The following is a 25,339-nucleotide window of genomic DNA, read 5'->3' as shown; positions in this document are numbered from 1 at the left end:
AACACTTAAACACTGATTTGTTTTAAACACATAAACCTAAACTAATAAAAAATATTATTAAAATACTTCATATATTAACCTAATAAAAATATTAAATTACTAAAACGAAATATAAACAAAGCGTTTTGGGGTTTTTTCCTTCCTCTCCTCTCCTCCACTAACGGGTCACGTTGTCAATCCAGAGCTATTTTTAGACCGTGAGAACTTCTCCGGGGCGTGACTTCGTCTGACTTGAGCAATGCGAACGGCAGCACAAATGTCAATGCAAAGCCGAGTCAGCTGACACTATACAAAGTTTACAAAGGCCATTCGCTGTGACCCACCTGAATGCACACACACTAGTCTCGTCGGGGATTCCGGCCTGAGTGGAGTGGACATTTTTGTTGTTGGTTTTCTCGGATATACAGCGTCGCTGTCGGTGTGTCGTACGGTTGGAAACTCGTCTGCTATTGCATGGGACAACTCGGAGGACACTTACATACAGTAAGTTGTGTTGGGCGGACACTGTGTGTAATATATATGTATATATTACACAAAAGGGAAATACGAAGACATATCAAGTACTGTAACAAAGTAGAGGGTGTGCCTATATCAGTTGTATGTGTGTGTGTGTGTGTGTGTGTGTGTGGGTGGGTGGGTGGGTGGGTGATACCAGTATGTAACTATGTTGTTACTGATTTGTAAGTACTGATCGAAATTAGTACAATAGTTACAGTATACCTAAGGTCGTTTGGTAATTATTATATTTTATAATCCTGAAAGACTTCTAGGTTTAAATAACAGTATGTAACTATGTTGTTACTGGTTTGTAAGTACTGATCGAAATTAGTACAATAGTTACAGTATACCTAAGGTCGTTTGGTAATTATTATACCAGTATGTAACTATGTTGTTACTGGTTTGTAAGTACTGATCGAAATTAGTACAATAGTTACAGTATACCTAAGGTCGTTTGGTAATTATTATATTTTATAATCCTGAAAGACTTCTAGGTTTAAATAACATTTTATTAAAGAGCCCAAGAATATCACGTAAGCCTATATAGTATAACGAGTCGTCCTTCCTACATTTAACAGATACAAGTGTTTGTATTCAGCTATGTTGACAAATGTAATATAGTCAAACATGTCAAGCAGCCATTTAATCGAGTATCAAAAAGTTTTAGGTTTTTTTTAATTAAGACAGATCACTGATCAATTCAGGTAAGTTTATACTATATTAGATGATTTAGGAGAATGAAAATATGGGCTCTTAACACAAGTGGCCTCTCTAGCAGGTTTGGCTGTATATTGATATTTATAACTTGATACTTACACTTTTATGTTTCTTTGTTTCGCTATTGTATAATTTTTGTTTGTTTGAGTATCGCTGTTATTTAATTTTTTGTTTATTTTGTAAACATTATTTTTAATTCACAATGTATTTGAATAACTTTGATGACTATTTAAATTACTAGAAATAATACAACACTGTCGACTGACACGATTTGGTGTCTGTTTACAGTTGTTTAAATAAAATGAACAATATTTTAAAACAAAACTGAAAGTAAAATTACTTAAGATACATGTCTATTAGTACATTATCATGTTTTTGTTTTATCTCTCGACTTTGTCCTGTGTTTGCTGATATACTTAATCTATCTCACCCCAGTTAGTTAATAACTTAATCGACATATGTCATGGACCTTCATGGGCAAATAATAATGTTGATATAAACGCAAGCTGATAATGTATAGCTGGGATTAATTAACTAAATTAAATTAATTGATTTATTTACTTGTTATAAATACTTCAAATTACATATGCCCATATATTCAGTAAGTTGCATTTCATAGCTGATAGTGATATATAAACAAAATAAACATTGACAATGTAAATTTAAAATGACAGTTCTTTAGAATATGTATTCATGTGTGAAAAGGTAGACTTACATAATAATATATTATGTAATAGTTATGTATACTAAAAACCTCAAACACAACGTCCCCAAACCCCTTTGTGGTATTGAATCTGTGCAATGATATTAGATTACAAAATAAGAGCCTAATATAACATATTTTTGGTTAAGGGGGACACGGGAGAAACACTTGCCCACACGACCCCACTAATAATGACTCATGGGTAAAGAAACCTGTACAATGTACATGTGTGTTTTTTTTTTCTTTATATTATATATATACACATAATATATATATATATATATATATATATATATATATATATATATATATATATATATATATATATATATATATATTAATCTCCGGTTTTATCCTCGATTGTTTCCGGTGATCTTAGTGTAGGGGTCGCACCCTTTTCATTTAACATCTCAAAACGAGTTGTCGTCTGCCCACGAAGTTTACATTGTGCACGAGCAGACATGCGCGACGTGAAACTTGCTTGAATGATAGGACGGCCTTCGAGTTTGATGTACCAGAACTTACTGAAGTATTTACCACTTCACTGACAATTGTTTGTGACCATAGCCTAGGTTAGTGACCATATTTTACGTTCTTGTGTATATATGTTTGTAATTTCGTGGGAAGGAGTTAGTGAATAAGAGAGAAGTCGTAAGAGGAATAGCTCAGAAAATGTTTTCATCAACATTGGGACGTGTTTGTGGGTGGGAGTGACGAAGACATCAGTAACTGCGTGTGCTTTTTTTTCTCCAATATATTTTTCTTTCCTTGACCATAATGTTCTGTTATGGGAACACATCTCAGCTGTTTGAGCTGTCAACCCGACAAGGAAAACATGTTTAGTTATTTAGTGAGAGAGAAATCGGTGCAGTCATCTTATACCTTCCCACCGAGACGCTACAATTCGCCTAAATTGAAACCGGTACTGAGATGTGAACCTTAAATCCGACAGCTGGAAAGACTTCTGAACGTTCCAGCATACATGTTAATACTATCACTAACCCTAAACCTAAACCCTAAACTTAAGCCTGAATGAACTGAATGCTGGAACGTTCGGATGGAAGGAAATGTTTTATTTAACGACGCACTCAACACATTTTATTTATGGTTATATGGCGTCGCACCACCCCATAGACAGGATAGCACATACCGCTGCCTTTGATGTACCAGTCGTGGTGCACTGGCTGGAGCGAGAAATCGCCCAATGGGCCCGCCAACGGAGATCGATCCCAGACCGACCGCGCATTAAGCGAACGCTATACCACTGGGCTACGTTCCGCCCCCACTCTGCGATGGAAGCGAAGAGTAAACGAATGTTGAACTGTTACAAATGATCAAACGGGGAGGAGGGAAGTGAAAAATAATTATTTGAAAGCACTCATTCGACTATTTCAAAATTTGACGTCTGCTTTCATCCACTATAGGTTCAAGCACATCTCTGTTTTAGGAGCACACTCCTAGTTCCACGTTTGAATGTATCAAAAGAAAGGGCAGCTCCAATTTGTTACATTTAGTTGCTATTGATGATACTAATAGATTATTAAATACTAGTCCTCCACTCAATGTGGTATTATACGTTCGAAGTTTTGTACACTTGTCTTTTGCTTGTATAGATTGTTACAAAGGCTCACCAGGATTACGATAACGGCATATAAAAATGGCATTGGTAAAATTTTATATTTTAAAAATAAAAAGTGGTCCTTAGTTTAATTACTGGATCTGTACTATGTATGGTTTAAAACTTCCTGCATGGTGGTGTATTATGCACGTCAGTATGTAGATTTACGAGATTGCCAGTGCACGATAGCCCAGTTCATTGCTATCGACGGCACACTATCACAACAGCTGTGGCTCTGGCCTACAAATCCACTGATAGCCAGATACATTTTGAGGATATGTGCAATATGTGTGTGGTGGTGGTTCAGCAACTTGTGGGGGCACGTTCACTTCATTCGATTTAAGGTATCTTCGGTTCCTGGTTATACGGGATGCATTTTACTTGATAGTGCTCGCCTGAGGTGCAGTGGGTTAAAGGATCGATCGCCCTCTGTGGACACGTTTTCCCTGTCCCAACAAGCACCTCACACTTATTGGTATATAAATTGCAAGGATTCAGTCGTGGGTACACACCTTAGCTATAGGAATTCGGGCCATCTCCACAAGAGTGAGAAATCGGTTTTGTAGACTTGCAAATCCACTGAGCTACCTTCACTTTAGATTGAGTCAGTAATGGGGTACGAACTCAGCACCTGTTGAACATCATCGTAGTCAGGAGTTTATACAGGAGGTGGTGGTGTGTGTGTGTTTAGGCGGGGGTAGGGGTGCAACCACATTGTCTACGAGTTGTATTAAGGGACGATATGGAATATACAGAAGACGGTAGGGGAAAAGGTGTGTTGATTCGTCGATAAATAAGTGTCACTGAAATAAGCACTGGATAATTGTTTGTCTAAATTCGTTACACCGATGAGTTTCCGTGTGGGCGACATCCCAGTATATATCCACGCTGATTTTAATGTTCCTTTGTATCACTTACATATATATCCATGAAAATGGGATAATTACCCGATCCATTCATTTTCAATCAGTAATGTTAGCGACATCGTCTCAAGAACTGTGACTATTTCTTCATCCCACTCCCAATACCCCACGCCACTGTACAGCAACACACCTTTAATTGTACTTCTCGGTAGTATAAGCAATAACGTTCTGATCTGAATCTTTCAACTTTAAGAAGCTTGCTTGCATTCATATAATTTTGCATGGTGTGCGCTTTCTTTACAAGCGTAACGTTAAGCCCTCCGATCATTTGCAGCTTGAGTAAACCCCCAATTAGCTGGGATTGGGGCGAGAAATGTGACACTTTCTCGCTGCCACCAGCCCGGCGAGTTCACTAAACCAATAACATTTGCACACCCCGCTGCCGGGCCCGACTGTCTGTTCACAGGTTTACTTTAAATATGAATCTGACAGTTCTCCAGAAGGTTTTATATCTTGTTGTATTAGCCTGTACATCGACACATCAGCTAGCTACTGTTCACAGTAATGAAACAAACCTTTGTGAACGGTGACAGGAAAACGCGTGATAATTACATAGAGGAAATGTGTTTTATATATACATGTATATCCAAGATTAACTAACATGTGCTTTCTTTTGTTTAGGTCCCAAACATTTGGGAACGAGGGAATTATTCCACTCCAGCGACCTAGGGAATTATATTACGGTCAAAAAGACGTTTCTGACGTGTGCATATACGTGGAGCTGATCTCACTGGGAAGTGAGTAAAAGGTTTGACTGTTTTTTTTCCCACATCTGAACTGAGTAAATTTTATCGTCCACCGCTCAGTTTTGTCATGGGAAGTTTATGAAAACATTTTGGAATATAGAAGTTTTTGTTGTTTTTCCACGAAGCAAAACTTGTGGGTTTAAATGTCAGTGGATGTCCTGTCGAAACCCGTTCGAATCTTACCGACAACACACATGAAGGAATTACGTACGAGAAATGTCCGCCAGGACAACGTCCGGGGCCACCCCGACGGCGGCCACAACAACGGCGAACAGCATATCAACAACCACTTCGACTCCAGCTGCATCATCTACGACTCGTCCACAGACACGACGTATTTACGAGGACGGCTTCTGGGGAAGGTAAGGACACTTTTTATTGTTATTATTGTTGTAAGCAGCGAAGGGGAGGGGAACGTATTTCCCACTAGTTGAAAGGAGAATTCATATAACTGCCCCTCCCAGTTGCTGTAATCTTCCACCGGCCTCGGTGGCGCAGTGGTTAAGCCATCGGACTACAGACAGGGTTCGCAGCTCGGTACCGTCTCCAACCCAGAGCGAGTTCATAAGGGCTCAGTGGGTAGGTGTAAGGCCACTACACCCTATTCTTTCTTACTAACCACTAACCAACTAACAACTAACCCACTGTCCTGGACAGACAGCCCAGATAGCTGAGAGGTGTGCCCAGGACAGCGTGCTTGAACCTTAATTGGATATAAGCACGAAAATAAGTTAAAATGAAAATATAATCTTCCAATAAATCATTGTCTAGATCAGTCATGGAGGGGTTTGATATCCAATAGCCGATGTATTTTTCGTGCTGGGGTGTCGTTAAACATTCATTCATTCAGTATAGTATAGTTTATTACCTTTAAGCCTTCCGGCTCATAGACATTACATTTTATATACAAATCAATAACATTTGACAAGTGGTGCATAATTGACATGTAGGGAGGCACCAATATAATTATTTTATGCCCTGTGGAGCTGCAACATTTTCGTTCTACTTGATTTAAATAACATTTTATTTTTGTCTCATGCCCCGCCCCTCCCTCCATATGATATTTCTGGAAGAGCCATAAAGACATATTATACAATGTTCGTGTCTTGAATAAAACAATTCTATTTGAATGGGACGGCATTTGACGTAAGTGTCATCCAAGTGATACTAATGAGCAAGTGGATGATCTGATCATAAATGGAGCAGTTTGTTTTAGTGCACCTAAATTAGCATGGCAATTTTATACGGAGCTAGCGTAGGCAAAGACACTTCTTTTTTTGTATTAAAAAACCAGCAACTTTGCCCTTCCCCAATTTTCTGTTATTTACTTTAATGTTGAAGAGTTGTAATAATTGTGTGCATTGTTTGTATGCTTATTAAAAGGTTGCAAGTATGAACTAATATCATCTGAGGAGCTGGCCGTTGTAAATCAAACCACCTCAGTGGACCTATATTCGATCTGAGTTTTTCCCCCGTCCCAACCAGTGCTACAAGACTGATGTATCAAAGGCCGTGGTGTGTGCTATCCTATCTTTAGGAAAATGCATATAAAATCGTTTCTTTTAATGGAAAAATTAACAGGGTTTTTTCTTGAGACTGTGTCGAGAATTACCAAATGTTTGACAACCAATAGCCGATGAAATTTTCAAAAATTATATGTTAGACATATATAGATATACACACACTGTGTGTGTATATATGTGTGTGTGTGTGTGTGTGTGTGTGTGTGTGTGTGTGTGTGTGTGTGTATATATATATATATATATTATACGTGACAGATACGCGCTATGAATGGCTTGTGTTATCCGATGATTAACAATGCACTAGGATGTCGTTAAATATTATTTTCCTTTCACGATAAAAGAAGTATGTTTAATTTATGAATCAGTATGGTTCAGATGCGGCGCCCTTGTGTAACACCGTGCTCGGCCATGTCATACATTTTTATTCCACATGTCTTCATCTACGAAAAGGTGATACACGAAACCCTCATAGAACAATGCTCAATACCTAACATGTGTACATAAAACATTGGGGAGAAAAAAAACTACCTCCTGACATCTTCCAAGGTATTTTTCAACAATCACAAGGTCTGGTTGAGGGATAGATGTAAATAATTTACAGGCTCGGAATTTCATAAGGAAACGGACGAGCTGTTCGATCAATAAGCTTGTGTGGAACACACAATCGAGACGACTGTTGTCGCTTGACCGATACACATGTGAAAATTGCAAACTGTGTGTTCTTGGTTGTCGGAGCTTCCTAATTCACACAAGCGCCTGTTTGTAGATAGGTGTAGTCTCAGGCCAAACAAAGCTGCCTCTGTGCTCGGGGCGATGACATAAGAGGCTAAAGCGAATTTGGAATTGGCCGAAGCTCACAAAGTTACATATTTTGGTTTTGGTTACATGTATCAACCTTGGATTTGTGGATCGATTTTTGTTTATTATTATTTTATTTTTTTTGGAGAGGAGGATGGGGGGGGGGGGGGGGGGGGGCACACATTATACATGGTCTTTTAAAAAAAAGTTAACATCCGGTCGGAATAAAAAATTCATTAACATCCGGTAGCAATTTATTATGTATTTTAATTTCAGAAGATTTGTTTTCATCCTGTGATTCGCATTAAAATAGCGTATTTTTGTATATAAAAGAAACGAAAATGATTCAGGTATTGTTTACAAATAAATATTTCAATAATGATATAGATTGCGTTGCTGTTTTACTAACTTAAAGAATATTGGACATTCGTGCAATTTTGTTTTATTGCTTTCATTTTTGTTGTTGCTAAATAGTACCAATTTTATTAATATTTTATATAAGAGAAATTCATGATAGCAAAGGTTAGTAATACCATAATTTCATACACCAGTAGTCATTGGATCAAAGACAGATTCAATTTTTGTTTAATTTTTTTTTTGCTCTATGCCAACCCCTAAAAGTTCATGTAGGCCTACACATAAACGTATGGTTAACTGTATAATTTTAAAAAATAAATAAATCGGTTAACCTGTTTGCTTCCTGTTACAAATGTTATTGCCACAAGCGACGAATTTGATTAATGCTTGACCTGATTATTTAATGAGAATTTATTTTCATTAGTAAAAATTTAAAATGATTGAAATGACGTAGCCCAGTAGTAAAGTGCTCGCTTGATGCGCGGTTGGTCTGGGATCGATCTCCGTCAGCGGGCCCATTGGGCTATTTCTCATTCCAGCCAGTGCACCACGACTTTTATATCAAAGGTTGTACGTGGTATGTGCTATCCTGTTAATGACATGGTACATATAAAATATCTCTTTCTAATGAAAAAAATTTAACTGTGTAAAAATGACCATATGTTTAACATCCAATAGCCGATGATTAATAAACAATGTGTTCCAGTGGGGTCGTTAAACAAAACAAACTTTTTTCCCATTACAATGTAATTTATAAGACCTACACGGCTGCTACCGTCCTGATGAGATTTGTTTTTAAATCCAAAGGTATTCTGCAGGTGTCGATATGAAAGTTGCTGTAGGCCATTGATCACAGTGTTATCTCTGTTATGCCACAAGCCGAACTTACTGAGTCTGGAGGGGTTGTTTCTAGATGATAAAGTTCAAACTAGTTTAAATGTAATTAAGATCTTTGTCTGCAGTGGCACTACCGTGCAGTTTGAATTGGCAGGTCATCAATAATTTGGCACTTCGGTATTCAGGCACACTTGCTTTAATGAAAAGCTGTTGTAATGAAACTGAAATAAGTTACGTCATTATCAGATTCTGTATGTCATCTGTAAATCGCCTTAGGTAGACTCGTCGGTATTTATCTTTTTGCGAATGTGAAATTTCTCTTGCTAAACAGTGTCTTACGACTAATATACAAAAGGTATTGTCATCGATGTGTTTCATATCGGTGAATATAAAATATCTGTTATTAAGTTTCACTAAAAATATTCGACAATGTTGTAAGAGAATAAAGTACCTTAGCATTTGAAATTTTAGAATTTTCTATAAAAATGAGGGGTGGGGTGTGTGAGGGAAGTCGTTTCAAAATTAAGATAAATTAATATTCTTAGCCTTATATTTAATTATTTTAAGAAATTTAACTATCAAAGACGTATTAATTTTTACAGACATGGTTAAAGTTTGTATTGTTTAACGACACCACTACAGCTCAATATCTGTGTGGTCCTTAACCATATGTCCGAAACCATATAATCGTAAATAAAATGTGTTGAGTGCGTCGTTAAATAAAACATTTCCTTCCTTCCTTTCTTCCACTACAGCACATTGGTTAATTAATCATCATCTTCTGGATGTCAGTTTTTTGATAATTATGACAACTAGTCTTCAAAGAAAAGCCACTGCATTTTTGGTATACAAACAAATTAACATGCGTCCATTAGACAACTATTCAAGCACGCATGTCGTGAAAACCATCACCGATTTTCTAGAGGTTTTTTTTTTTTTTTTTCAAGAGGTACAAATATGCAATACGTTTGCGAGTTCTATTTACTAAGCAGGGAATTGGGTGACGCGTTCGTTTGAAGACCCATCTCTTTACCAAGAGCATGTCTGCAGGTGATTACTCAACGGCATAGCTTTACACACCTCTGTTTGCTTATTACCTTTCTTCAACGATACTCTGTAGGTGATGTTTACAAAGAACCGCGATGTACACAACTGCACCGGTCGTCACTGACAGGTTTGTGCATCCGTCCCAGATAGTTGCGTCATACAGGCATATTTGTTTGACAATGAATCTCCTTTTCTTCAAGTTATTTGTACACACAAATAACAAAAGTGCGTGTGTGATTTAATTTTTTTTACTTGGACCAAAGTGCAATAGAACTCGTGTTGTAACAATTTCTCGATGAAGCCTATTACGTTAACCACTCCCCCCCCCCCCTACTCCCTACTTTTTTTGTCGAGTTCTATGGAAAGAAAAACATTAATGTCTGTTTTGTTTAACGATACAAATAGAGCATATTGATTTATTAAGCATCGATTATTGGATGTTAAATAGTTAATCATTGTGACACGTTGTCAGAAGAAATCCAATACATTGTTTTCATCAGCAGCAGGGAATCTTTTATATGCACTTTCCCACAGACAGAACACAACATGCTATATCAAAGGCCGTGGTATGTGCTATCCAGTCTATGAGAATGTGCATATAAAAGATCCCTTGCTGCATTAGAAAAAAATTAAGCGGGTTTCCTCTGATGACTACGTTTTAAAATTACCAAATGTTTGACATGTTTAATTAACCAAATGTGCTCTAGTGGTGTCGTTAAACAAAACAAACGATATATATATATATATATAATATGACGCCATATAACCGTACACACACACACACACACACACACACACACACACACACACACACACACACACGATTTCTTACTATACCAGTGCTGGGCCCCGTTTTACTAACCGATCTTAGCGCTTAGATCACCTTAAGTGCATAGCTACCTTATGCACTCAAGGCGATATTAGTGCTAAGACTGCTTCGAAAAACGGGGCCCTGGACATTTGGAATAAATAGAAGGTTTCTTCTCTCATTTTCTAAACTAAATGTAGCATAGTCAGCTAAATGCCTTTGATGGTGCACACGTTATATCCTTTCATTTCGAGTGTGAAAATAAACATCCTACGCAATACGACGTTGGTATTCATTGAAGCATATGAATTGTTTTTCCTTTCGAAACACATTTTTCACCATGGGTCATTAACTCTGTACTAGACATTCTTGGGTGATATCGCCAACGGTCTATTTAAAATATTTTCAATAATGCGTGTTTAATGTATGAAATGTTTTAAAATATGTCAAATATTTGTTCAAAAAAGGGATGTGGGATCGACATGAATCATTTATTGGGAATTAAAATTAACAGAAAAGAGCTTTTGGCAGGAAAAGATGATTCAAGTGATAATGTAACCTTGCTGACAGCATAATCGTGTTTAAAGAGATGCAGGTCATTAACCCAACAGACCGAGTACAGTTACGTTTATATCAATACAGGTACCTCAGGAAGTAATATCACAAAAGTTTACTACGTGTATTTTAAAAGTGAAATGGTTAAATTAGGCTAACAACAACAACAAAAATATATATTTAAAATACAAAACTGTCCACACAAAAATCCCACTTTGTTTAATTGTACGGTTTTAACTTTTAAAAGTTTTTCTTTTATACTAAAAAAATATTTTCGTATATACTTGTAGAGTTCATTATTCAGTCCAAAACCATGACATTTAGCGGACCATTCCTGGTTTTGTGTCGACTAATATAAAGAACAGAATGATGTATTCAACTGTTAACTCTTTTTGTCAAAACGTTCCGTGCATTCTCTTTGTTTCTGGTATGTTTTCAAGTCGCACAGTTAGTCTACTGACCCAGTAAATTATGTGTAAAATTACAACAACTTCCCTCCCAATTTCCCATTGATCTTCGTCTTTATTTTCCTCCGCCCATCCCACTAACCCTCTGCTCGTTCTGCTTTCTTAGTATATTGCTGATATCACTGAAGTTCTACGACGTGCAAGGTGGCCGTATATATATACTCATACTGACATACAGCTCTATGCGTGTGCTACTGACATATGCCATTTCAAAACAGCCGGGTTACTCAGAGCGCCGGATGTTTGGCTCAGGGAAGTTTCCCCATATGTTCTATATCCACGCGTATATATCCAAGTTAACATTTCATAAATGTGTATAATATATCAAATGATTTTAAAATCTATTGTATGTAGACTACATGTAAGAATTACTACATGTTTGACATCCAGCGATTAATAAATCAATGTGCCCTAGTGGTGTCATTACACAAAAGAAACTTTATCTTTGATAACTAATGGATGACGTGTCTATTACTCGGTGTGCTTAAGCAAGTCAGTCCTGGGCATCTTTTTTTTATTTAGGTCAAACCGTCTGTTGAAGACAAAGGCGGATGTCGAATATTTTGTTTTCTCATAATGAAAGAACAAATGTTTATTTTAACGACACTTGATACCAGACATAGCACATTCTTAACGAGCTTCGTATCCAGGGTGTGATAATGAAGGAAGGAAGGAAATGATTTATTTAACGACGCACTCAGCCCATTTTATTTACGGTTATATGGCGTCGGACATATGGTTAAGGACCATACACAGATATTAAGAGAGGAAACTCGCTGTCGCCATTTCATGGGCTATTCTTTTCGAGGGATCTTTTATATGCACCATCCCACAGACATGATAGTACATACCACGACCTTTGTTACACCAGTTGTGGAGCATTGGCTGGAACGAGAAATAGCCCAATGGGCCCACCAATGGGAATCGATCCTAAATCAATCTCGCATCAGGCGAGCGCTGTACCACTGAGCTATGTTCCGCACCGTGTGATAATTAATATATATATCGTCGAAAGTTGGGGGGGGGGGGGGGGGGGGGGGGGGGGGGGATATATAAATTTTCTCACTAATAAGTCGGCACATTCTTCGGCTTTTGACATACTCTTGTAGACCAACTGTTAGAATTGGAAACCAAGCAAAAGAACACCCCACACCCTCCCTTCCCACTTGAAAAAAAAAAAAAGGGTATGATTTGATCATGAAACATTTGACTACACATGTCAAGCTGTAACCATAGTTATTTCGCTTCAGTTTGTTTTAATAAACACAAAGATGCATAATAAAAAAAAATCGTGGCCCTTTTCCACTAGACTAATTCAGGAAATTGCTTCGCGTTTGACGAAGTTGAGCTGGAAGTCTTTCTTTACATGCTGTATATCAGCTTCGCGTCGCACATGGGAACATGTAAGGAAAAACCATCTGTTATTAACACTGTCGAGTCAGTGGGTTTAAAATTGATTCTGAAACTCGACCTGGGCCAGAAAAAATATATATATGACAAGAATTCTCCATGGTACGTCTGGGAAATTGTTTGTGTTCAGGAAATGGCCGTATTTTCTTTTGCATCCACGAGGTTTTCTTTCGCTTCGTGAGTCGTCGTTCCCACAGCGGGGCGAACCTTCCGTTTTTTTCGTAGTCTTCATTTGTAAAGAGGTCGGCGAAGCAAACGTGGAAGATCAGTGTATATTATAAGAGTCATAGAAATAAGAGGCCTGGACGTTTGTTAATAAAAGTTAAATGTGTCGTATTCGGTCTCTTGTTAAGGACTCGTTAAGCCATTGACATTAGTTGGCTGTTGACATTTTATAACCTTGATTGCCTCCTATGAATTATTTATGTCCCAAGTTACCAGGTCTCGCCAGTCAATGAGAGTTGCTACCTGAGAAATATTGGGGAGACATTATAAGCGGTTTTGTTGTGTCCTCAATGTGCATTGGTTGTACTTTTTCTGTACTTTCTCAGGCACAGTGCTTTTAATAAAGTGTCCCTCATCATATATAGCGCTTAGTGGATTAGTCTCTTTTCACGATCCTAACCGTGGTGTCATGGCAGGTACATCAAAGGCTATGGTACATGTGCATCTTCAAGCCTTCCGTAGGAATACCGTATGTTTTCTCTTTACACCAAATGGCGACAAAATAACTGTAAAACACCATGTTGTAGTTTAAATTAAGCTGAGATTAATATTTTCCATCCACCCATCTACCCATCCATCCACATCCAGACCTCTATTTATATGGCTCTTATAATATCCATCCATCCATCTATTTGGTACCAAGTGGCATTATAGCTTTGATGCACTTGACACTCGTTTGGAAACGTCCAAACCAATTCATGGCAGTCTCCCTGAAGGTGTTTGCGGTATTTTTCCTCTACTAGTATATAAAGGGAAAACCCCCACATGAATGTGTGTCAGTGTTTAAACTGGTTCTCATTGTCCGCTGAAACAAGTCTTGTTATTTTTAGACTGTTGATGTAAGCAGATTCGATTCCACTACTGTTCCTATGCACTATTGTGTGAACTAATGTTCAACTATTGCTATATCAAAAGCTGTGGTAACCGCTGCACTGTCTCTTGTGATGCTCTTAAACGAAGACACTAACTGTTGCCTTATTGGGTGCTTGACACCTAAAAGCCGATGTATTGTTCGTGCTGAGGTGTCGTTAAATATTCATTCATTCATTCCTTATTGGGTGCATCGGAGTTTTGCTCACACTAAATGACAAAACATTTTGTAACTACTTCATTATAAGTTGATTTTCGTGTTTAAATTCAGTTAAAGTTCATGTCGTTATTCAGTACTCTGGGTTATCTGTGCAGGACATTGGGTTAATAGTTAGTCAAAGACAAGTAGGCATAGCGATCATGTATTTATTTATTGAATCGATAAAACCTCAGTATGGGAGCCGGTAACGGGAAGCGAATCTAGTACCTACCAGCCTCGAGTCTTTTGGTTTAACCACTGTTGCATTACAGAGACCGGCTTTGTAGGCATTCCAGATTGCAGTGTTATATTTTCTAGACAGGTACCTCATTTTGAAATCGTTGACACCTATTAATCATGGATTAACCAATGTTCTAGGATACCGTTGAGCAAATATTGTTTCGCTATTATTTTTAAGTAGGCTACCACGGGTATCACCCATGACGTACAGTATCATACTGTTTCTAACCATGGCAGCTGAAATGAATACAAAGACGTTTCGTTAAGTGGGTCCTGCACACTGCCACCGGTATTGTCTGGTTCTGGAAGCAGACGTCAGATTTGGACGTAATCAATTCATGGGTGCGCGCTATGACCACTCGGATGACAACAACAACAGAATCGCTTTGATAGATGATCCCACTTGGTCATTGTTCAGACCCGACCCACGATTCTTTGACGAGACAATGTCGCCCTGGGGCTGGTCCCGAAAGCCGACCACTGTCCGGTGCTCGTCCCCACCATGTCCGAGCTAATGAATCGAGTGAAATGAAATTCGGAGGGACAAAGCTCATTGGAAGTCCCTTTCAAAAAGTTGGATTTAAAACTGTCTCTGTTGCTATTAATAGGGGTGTAATCAGTCAATGAATTAAAGTCGTCGCATATTCGGAAGAGTAGTGATTAGAAATGGACTGGTATGCGTCTTTCTTGTTTAGATTTTGCTTCATGTGTGTATGTACGGTCGTGACCTCGGGTCATGACCTGGAGACTGAGTAAATATATCGGTTACGGATGCCCGTTGATCGGAATATGTCAACATTGGGTCAGTAAAGCTATTCCGTCTACCCGAATAGAAATTATGATCACAGACATTTTTGTACAATTCTTTAAATTCCATTTTAACTTGATTTTTGCATTTATATTGGGGTTCAAGCACACTGTCCTGGACATGTAGCCCCAAATATCGTACAGTTATACTGAATTTAAAATAACTCGGGGCAATATTTTCTTCTTAAAATTTATTATTCTGGTTAAAACAACTTAACAGTAGCTAACTTGTATTTCGTTACTTCTGGAAACTCCCTATTATGTCGTGTGTCTAATATATAGATCAATTTAGTACGTGGTTCTGATGGCTATAGTGTGGACAGAGCATTGTGAGTAAAACCATTCAAATGTAATTTTAGAAACTAAATGAAAATACTGAGCTTTTGTTTTTCAATAAACGTGACCTTAACAGACCCGTAGGAACCAGGGAGGGGTTTAGGGCTCCCCACCACCACCACCACCACCACCACCACACCGAGGACGAAAATTTACATTTTTTTTGTCCTACTCTATATTAATAAATGTAACAATAATATGGCTTGTGTTACTATGGAGGCTGTGACCCTTACTAGATGTCGTGCCCCCCCCCCCCCCCCCCCCCCCCCCCCCCCCCAACTCTTACAGGCCTTGTTAAGCAGAATCAAACAAGCATGCAAATATAAATTTTTAATGATATATGTGAATATTTAGGGCACATACTTCTCTCCATAGTATCTATAACACTGAACTAAGAGGAATGTCTTTAACGGCACCCCTGCACGATTAGCCAGAGACCACACATATCACCGCCTTTAATATATTATAAACTAACTGGTTTCCACATTAAAAACATTTCATCGAGTGGAACTTGATTCTACGGACTCCAACTTGCACTTTGGGCAGATGGTCTGCCATATGAGAGCGTAAACTGCTCCTGGGCTAAATGCTGCGTCAATGGGTATAGGAAAGCGTAACAAAAGGACAATACCGGTTACTACTTGAATTGGTAATCACAAAACCACCCTCCTTCGTTGGCCAGTTTTGACACCAAGTGAGATTTATTATAACTGGCGCAAATTTGCTCGACATTCATATTCAGAAGGAAAAGACTCCATTGTCCTTGTCTGCATGCTTGCCTGTTTCTGTTTGACTGTCGAGGCGTTCGTGAATACTGGTATATGGGTTCTATTTGAGGTCGGAGAAGTGTGAAATTCCAGTTGTTACTCGACACCATCATTAATGATTAAATGTTACTTGGCAGACAATGCAAAACACTGAAGCCCCAATTCTTTATGGTTTTGTAAGAATCAATGGCTGAAAATGGTTATAACAAAAGTAATATTCCGAACTCATAATGGCAGAGAAGGGGTGATGTTAGCAGAGTTTGAAAAAGTGTAAATAATTAATATTCGTGTAACTAAACCCCACGGTATATTAATTGAATTTAACAGTTAATTACCATTTTGGTAATTATAATAATAGCTGTACTCGTTTCAAATATTCAACTGACATTCGGGCAAGCTTTCCATGGCACACACAACAAGCATAAATAAAAGAGAAAAAAACTAAACAAAATGAGAATGACAATAGAATGTTCATTTTTAATATTACATGACCACCACCACCACCACCGCAAACAAGAACAAGAACAACAAGATCTCAAAAATCTAAATCTAAATTTAATAAGGTGCAAGAATGCTGGCATCCATTCTTCTCGGCCAGCTTTGTCATGAGCATGCAGTGTTTAACAACATGGCTAAATTGAGTCTGCAGGAACAACGCAGGACCGCATAGCTGCGGTTTGCACGCCATCACACAACACAAACCACTGCACCGTGCACTCCGGGGTATTTCCGCTGCCGACGAAAGACGCTGGCATTACCGGGTGAACCTGGAATTAAGTCACGTTAAGAACCTGCCAAGCGGTCCTTTCAGCTTACTGTCCTTGGCTCTATCGGGTTTGTTTATCTCGGCTGTTTGCTCGCTACCTTTTTCCGTGGCAACTGATCAAACAGATCGAGACTCTTGAGGTCGGATCTGGGTGAACATCTACCAACTTTGTAAAGTTTGCCATGGCCTATGTTCAAGCCGGCCGTTTTACGCTAAACGTTTGAAAACTATTTTGACTGGTTTCCGAAGTGGTAATTTGGTTTACTGTGTAGCGTAAAACACAAAACAAATTCCAGTCTTATCTAGCGTTAGCGACAAACGGCTGATAGAACTTGAGCCAAACTTTACAGAGAAGCGTGCAGCGGTCCCTCCCAGTGGATACTGACACGGTCAGGATAGTCCTAGCAGTTTTCAACATGCTGTTCACCGGAGATGCTTTGCCGTCGTAGAATCTAATCCCCCCCCCCCCCCCCCCCCGCCCGCCCCAGTGCTGGATTCATCGGCCATTTCCACCTTCTGTGCAGTTCTCCATCATTAGTTTATTAAATGTCATGGTATTTACAGTCCTGTGTCTGGTAAAGTGCATATAAAATAGCTCTTACGACTAACCAAAAGCCAACAAAGTTTTTTAATGACCAAGTGTCACGGATACCCAATTTCAAACACCTGTTACTAATAGCCTCTGTTTCGACACACCGGTCGAGGCATGGGATTTTTAATCCAGATACCGACTCCGCAAGGCTCAATGGGTAGTGTAAACCACTTGCACCGTCTAGTGATCCATAACTGGTTCAACAAAGGCCATGGTTTGTGCTATCCTGCCTGTGGGAAGCGCAAATAAAAGATCCCTTGCTTCTAATCGGAAGAGTAGCCCATGTAGTGGCGACAGCGCGTTTCCTCTCAAAATCTGTGTGGTCCTTAACCATGTCTGACGCCATATAACCGTAAATAAAATGTGTTGAGTGCGTCGTTAAATAAAACATTTCTTTCTGTTTCGACAAGTGTTGAAATGTCATTAAGCATTCCATCTTCTATATGGTTCAGATTAATGAACAAAGCCATTTTTAAGTAGCGGGTTTAAAGTTCTGTCTGTGAGTTTAATTCAAATAATAAAAAAACAGGAGGTTAAGTTCATACAATGACATTAAATATGTTTCATCTGACATTGCAAAATGATTTGGTTTTAAGACCTTTGAGTAATTTGCATTAGTCATTCTTAAACACTGTAATACGTTGTTGTCAATAATGCATCAATTATCTGTAGGCCTATTCAAAACACATTAAAGCATATTAAGTAACATGAAAGTGGTTAAATAGCCATATCTAATGCGCATGTATTGCAAACAGGGTCGACTTAATAAATAAATACGGTTTTAAAAATATAGTTTTTATTTGTATATAACTTGAGATGACAAATAAATAACCGGTATAACACACCAACGTCGAAACCATCGAAATCATCTGCAAACAGAATAGCAAGGCTTTCAAAAGTCCGAAAATGGGGACGTGATTAGATGTGATAAAAAAAACTAAGACAAAAAAAATCACGTCAAGAAACACCCTGAATTCGGTTGAGAAAGGAACTTGCAGGGATGTTGCTCTTGTACCTCACTTCCTCAGAAATGCGAGGTTTATGGACAGACGTCCAAACAAGACACTGAGCGAGTCTTGTTCCCGGTGTGTGTAGGACATTTGGGGAGGCTAACACCATCGTGTTTTGTAGACGAACTGCTCCTTGTTCAAATATTATAGCTTTCGAGAATTTGGCGAGTTTGCTTGTTGTGCTAGTTCATGTTGACTCATGCATGCTGTGGGGACGTCACTGCATTTCCCCCTCAACACCGACCAGCCTGTTAGTCCTTCTGCAATGACCTGAAAACCCACCTCACCCGCCATCCGTGCTTGATGTCTTGGTTTCCCCATATGTCTTTAACTTTGTAATTAAAATTGCACGATTACGACTGAACGGTAGGGAAATGCACTGCGTGTTGTGACCCTTCGCGGCTAATAAGTTTGTAGTTTGGAGTCCGTGCCTATTAACTCTCGGAAAGAACGTTAGCTCATTAGTCATTACCGAGAATGTGGTTCAAATAACAAGGTTTCTTGTTTAAGACGACCATATGACGACCAGTGCGGAATCCATTTCAGTTGGAGGAGGGGGGGGGGGGGGGGGGGGAGAGAGAGGGGGTAAAGATCGAGAGAGAAAGAGACGAGGAGGGAGGGACATCATAACACAAATGTTATCGTATTCAAAATATATGGTACTGTTGCCTATAATTGTAATGCCATTTATATTTAAATTTTATCACACGACCCAATACATTGCATGCATATTATATATGCTTAGCCACAAATTTATACATCGACGTTTATTTATTCATTGTTTAACTTCCAATACCCGATATTCATAATAACCAATGTTGTGATTCAAACGTTGCATTTTACAGTTGTTGTCTTTGGAATTTGATTTGGTGGTATGCACCCTGCAGAATATCATTAAACTTTTATTCAGTCATTCATTTTTAGCCGAATTTACGAATCTGTTTTTCTTAAACGCAAATGTTTAAGCATTGTAAATACGATTAGTTACACGTGTGTAAGTAAAAACACGCTTTGTGAATTCAGCTCTTAATGTTTAGAAATAGTTTACACCTTCTCACATATAGTGTAACTTTTGACATTATGTTAGTGACGATTGCAATAGAGAGCTGAGTTCACTAAATTATACTATATCCATTTGTTAAACTGTCTGTAATAGGATCACGTAAAGCTATTCTTTGTTGGTGGATAATTCCATCACAAATACCCCAGAACGGGGAAAAAGTCGTATTAAGGCTATTGTTCTCACAAAGCAAACTGCGTAAATCCGTTGTCACCAAACTTAGCATGAACCGTCGGCACGTGAGCATAGATTAACAGTGGCAATCTGCCTTCCAATGGCAAAACCTGGTAACTGATTTCAGGGGTAAAATTGAGGTAATAAAGTTACAGGGCCGAATTTACAAAGGCTGTTTTAGACTTACACGCGTATAACCGCATTCATTTACTATACTTAAACAGCTGCGTTCAAGAAAAACGTCCTTCCTAAATTCGGCCTATAATCTTTCAAGTTGCTGGGTTATGTCCAGGTTATTATTTTTTTTAATTAATTATTATAGACTGAACTTCTGTTTGCTTATTTTACCATTGACAATTTAGTGGAATCTTCAACACCACACAATGCCAGCATTTGTTAATTCCAATGAACGAAGTCAATTTCACACCCAAAAATATAATTATACGTCTTTATTATGGGGGGGGGGGGGGGGGGGGGGGGGGGGGGGGGGGGGGGCGGGGGGACGTAGCCCAGTGGTAAAAACTCGCTTGATGCGCGGTCGGTCCCCTATCTCGCTCCATCCAGTGCACCACGACTGATATATCAAAGGCCGTGGTATATGCTATCCTGTCTGTGGGATGGTGCATATAAAAGATCCCTTGCTATTAATGGGAAAATGTAGCGGGTTTCGTCTCTAAGACTGTATGCCGAAATTACCAAATGTTTGACATCCAATAGCCGATGATTAATAAATAAATATGCTCTAGTGGTGTCGTTAAACAAAACAAAACTTTTTATTATTGGGCTGACTTTAATTAATCAATGAAAGATAAATCGCATATCAAAAGACATCGATAAGTGGGGTAGTAGGAATCCATGTCTTGAAATGTTGTAATTAGTGTTGTGTATATGGAATAAAATGATAATAAACAGTGTCCAGACAGCAGCTGCGTCACAGAATCGTGGATAGTTCAGGTATATTTAATTTGAAAAGGTACTAATTTCTTCAAATTTGATTTTACATCATTTTAATGAAATTATTTTTATTTTAGCACAGCAAATACTATTTGCACGTCTTTTATCAAAATATGCGTCACAATGTTAACAAAGTCGCATATCTCTTGTTTACTAACAAAAGGGTCAGTAATAACAACTTAAAATGGGTCACCGGGTTCTATTTTATCACATGACCACCTATGGTCTATGGTAAACATTCACAACCAGATGTTACTTCAGAACGACCATATTTATACAGCAATCTTTACTGTGTAATATTCATGAATATTGGGCACTGTCGGGTTTTCTTGCTACACAATTATGCTAATTAAAAATGAAGAGCATATATGAATGTTCACTTTGCGATATTTCGTGTGTCTTAAGGTCCCATAATTATAACACTTAATCTGGAGTGTAGGGACTGTATGTTACTCAGCGCTAGACTTCAGGTGTGATCATTACACACACACCCGACCCCACTCTGCGGACTCAATAGGTGTGATTTTCTCCATCACACCCAGTTCTGCACGACTTGTGTATTAAAGTATTTTTGTGTGTACTTTCCTCTCTGTGGTGGAAGCGGGTTTCCTCTCTAATACCAGGATCTCACCGTGATTAATTGCTCCCCTAATTTAATTATGGGGAGCCATTTAAGATTTCTATCATTGGACTAGTCTCAGGTGAGTCGTGTAGAGCGGGAGTAAAAAGTCAAGGTCAGTAATCTCTGGCCATGTGTCGGAATTATGTGTTATTACGCTCAGTGCAAAATGTCGTTGATCAAATATTGCTTTCGTTTTCGTTTGTTTCATTAAAGGGTAAATATGATACATTGACAGAAGTATTAGAAACCCTGCCCTGTCCTATTAGATAGCCTACTGTTTATAATAAGTAGCAGACGTGAGTTTAAACGGGTGTTAAACCGAAGTAATTTTCTTGTAAATATTTAATGCATGCATTCCACAATTGGAAAAAAAGTTATGTTCATGTATTGATCAAAACCTGTCACACCACAAAGTCCAAAAGTAAGAGCAGCCGACGCCTAACAACAGAATGGCTAGGACCGTTTGTACAACTAGTTAATAACTCGATGTCCCGTCGTTTAGATATGTTAACATTTTGCATGTAGATAAAAGTATGTCGTCTGTCATGGCGTCGTTATAGGCTGTGTGTCGTCTGCTGGTAGACAACACCGTCTCTGACTCACACGCGACATTTACTGCTCGTTTTAACTGGGGCATGTCATTTTCACAGCGCGGCCCGTTGATACAATGATTAATATTTGCGTCTCACGAGGTGTCGATATGTTGCAAGTTTTATTAATTAGAACACTGTTTTAAACTCCGGTGAGGTCGTTTCCGGATGGTGGGTGGGAGTGCTACGGGTAGTCATAAAACATTTATCAAGACAATTGCGACTGCTGCTCTGCTCTGATAGTGGCGGGGTGCAGCTCAGAGGAAAAACCTTGCGACTGAGATGCGATGGGTTGAAGGATCAAATGTCCTCAATGGACTTTGTTTTGTTTTTTCCAGTCTCCAATAGCTAAAAATGAGTTGTAGTTAAAAGTACTATTGACAATGAAGGGGTTATATATTAATGATCTTAGTTGGCATGTTCTGTCTTTGGGAAAATGCATATGTTAAATATCCCATGCATACCTGTAGCAATAGTCCATGTGACAGCAGAACGTCTCTCTCTCTCTCTCTCTCTCTCTCTCTCTCTCTCTCTCTCTCTCTCTCTCTCTCGTACAAAATACCGTAGTATGTACTATCCTGTCTGTGAGATGGTGCATATGAAATATTCTTTTTCTGCTTATCAAAAGAGTAGCTCATGAAATGGCAGGTTTCCTCTTTAATTATCTCTGTGTAATCTTAGTTAAAATGTGTTGTGCGTCGTTCAATTAAACGGGTTTTTTTCTTCTTTTTTCCCTTACCTAGACAAAATCCTGCATCCGTCTCTGAAAAGAACATCTTAAAATAACATGATGTAATGTTATACGAGGTTATTTACATAATGATTCGTTGAACTTTTGTATCTTATAAATGTCAGGCATAGTCCGAATTTACTAACTTGATTGACCAAACAATCTGCTCAGCAGTAATGCAGTATGACAAGTTACGCCACTGCGGCATGCCTGGGCGGTAATTAGTGCAATTTCAAGCTAAATCGCCAATAACCAGCCCGTTGTTGTAGACAAATGACGTGACGTTATCGCTGTGGATAACCCAACACGTCAGCAGTCATCTCGAAGAGGCAAAGTTTTCACGTGTTGGCGGCAAAGTCTTATCTTCAGCTACTTCTCATATACAGCTTAAATGATATAACTTATTTCCGTGCTTCTATCCAATTATGATCCAAGAATGTTGTCCTGGGAATGCAGCTCTGCTATCAGGACAGGTTGCCCAGAAGTTATTAGAGAGGAAACCAGAAACTTGGCTATATAAACTGTTTACAAAACTGTGTTTTTAGTCTTATGTTGCAATGTAATCTGTCCAAATTTGGTTATAATATGACCGACTCCACATCGAGCTACTTGTATGTCGATTGCAAGTGGTTTTCCTTCTGTATAATGCTTATGTAGCTATGTGTATTTAAATACATACATTTTGATGTAGTCCATGTTTAAAATGTTCTGAGATGTGTCCGTGAAGACGGCTGTGCGGACTGCAGCATCACAATTATGGTTTTTAACATCCGAACCACTATGATAAATTACCATTAGATTTTCCACACACACAAAGCAAGCAAACTTCACCGTCTGCCATTTTGCATTTTTTATGGAATATTCTTCGAGTGGTGGAAAGATGTGATGTAATCTAATGACGCAATGACATGCTGTAAGCTATGTAAACATTACATCAGCTTTGTATATGTCAAAATCAGCTTCCACATCCTTCTTGAAGAATATTCGATAAAAAAAATTAGCAGCCAGTAAAATGTAGCTTGCTTTTATGTTATAGGAAAGCTTAGCGAATTCGATACATAGGTGACATGGTTATATCTAGTATGTGGCATTTGTGTCATTGTAAAGTTGTTTGGGTTTTGTTGGGGGTTTTTTTTCTCACCATTTATGTCTAGACAAAATGTGGGGGAATCTAAAAGTAATTAAAGGCAGGAGAGTAATTTATTGTAGTTATTAACTATGTGGTTCGGACTTAGTACATACATATAATTCCATTGTACCAGACGGACGGATTGGTGAAATGGGTTGTAGTTCTATGAGGTTAAAGTGCTAAAGTTTCACCTTGACGATGAATGTACTGAACGTACAAGTATACTTGAACTTTTATCAAGCCGCCACGGGCTTGTTCTGCTCGAGACAGATTTAGTCTGATCCAAGCCTAATCATATCTTTAGGTCAATGCCAGCCATGCATCGTAACTCTAATCTCTTAAACACCGTGCAAGAAAGTTCATCCTGAAGTTAGTTGCACACAGTGGAAATTGAGTGTATTTTACCTTCAAGAGGCTTCTGCTGTGTACAATAGTTTTGCACAGATTTGGGCAGAGGCGGTGAAAAGATTTTTCTAGGCATGAATTCTACTTCAAAAATGGCACCTACAATATTATGAAGCTTGCTAACGGGCATTATATGTATAATAGTCGTTCCCAAAAACTGCCAACCAACATAGATATTATTACACCCCAACTCTCAATTAAAATAAATCAGGGGCGTAGGCTGGGGTGTGTGTGTGTTCGGACGAATCGCCCCCCCCCCCCCCCCCCCCCCCCTACTTAATATTCCTAAGTAGAAGTTATACATCTTATGTTTCTTGGTGAACAAAAATTTGAGCAGTTCCAAAATCCTAAACGTTTTTCCTTTTGGCTAATACATATTTTTATGACATGATTTATTACTGAAAGAAATACATAAAAATGGCGCTTTTAGCACGACCTTTTGTATGTCTTAAACACACCTAAGGAAACACAAACGAAGGACAACGCTCGCGTTTTTGTGGTCACCTGACCTTGCCGTGGTCGTCGGCATGTGGTTCACTTCATATGCTTCTGATGTCATCGCCGTCATTAGCCTCTTTGAATGGGGATGACACAAAACATTTTACAGTGGTCCATAAACATCTTTAGTCGGCCTGTAACACATTATCAGCTCATAACGTGGTTACATGCCCTTCTTGTGACTCGGAGAGCGCCGCTACAAAGGCTTTTTAATGTCGGCAGTCGAGGCACTTTAGTGGAGTTTTCGACCTCTTCAAACCAGCATTACAGTCGCCGAAATGATGAGCGTAAATCGGATGCATATTTTCTGCTCCCTTCTCCGCGTTCGCCGTAGCTAGGTTCTTTTGATGTGAGGTTT

The 25,339-nt window shown here is 38.7% G+C and overlaps 1 protein-coding gene across 1 annotated transcript in view; it reads left to right on the top strand.

The window, feature by feature from the left end:
• The first annotated feature begins 153 nt into the window (after positions 1-153).
• Positions 154-25,339, top strand: part of LOC121375608 (serine/threonine-protein kinase PLK1-like) — an 83,703-nt gene continuing 58,517 nt past the window's right edge. The window contains exons 1-2 of the mRNA XM_041503150.1: positions 154-483; positions 5,081-5,567. Coding sequence (XP_041359084.1) covers positions 5,349-5,567 — 219 coding nt within the window. The 5' untranslated portion in view covers positions 154-483; positions 5,081-5,348. The remainder of the gene's footprint in view (positions 484-5,080; positions 5,568-25,339) is intronic.

Source organism: Gigantopelta aegis, chromosome 6, assembly GCF_016097555.1.
Source record: "Gigantopelta aegis isolate Gae_Host chromosome 6, Gae_host_genome, whole genome shotgun sequence".
NCBI classification, from domain to species: Eukaryota; Metazoa; Mollusca; class Gastropoda; order Neomphalida; family Peltospiridae; genus Gigantopelta; species Gigantopelta aegis.
Note: the sequence above shows the minus strand (reverse complement) of the source record. Positions and strands in the feature narration are given on the sequence as shown.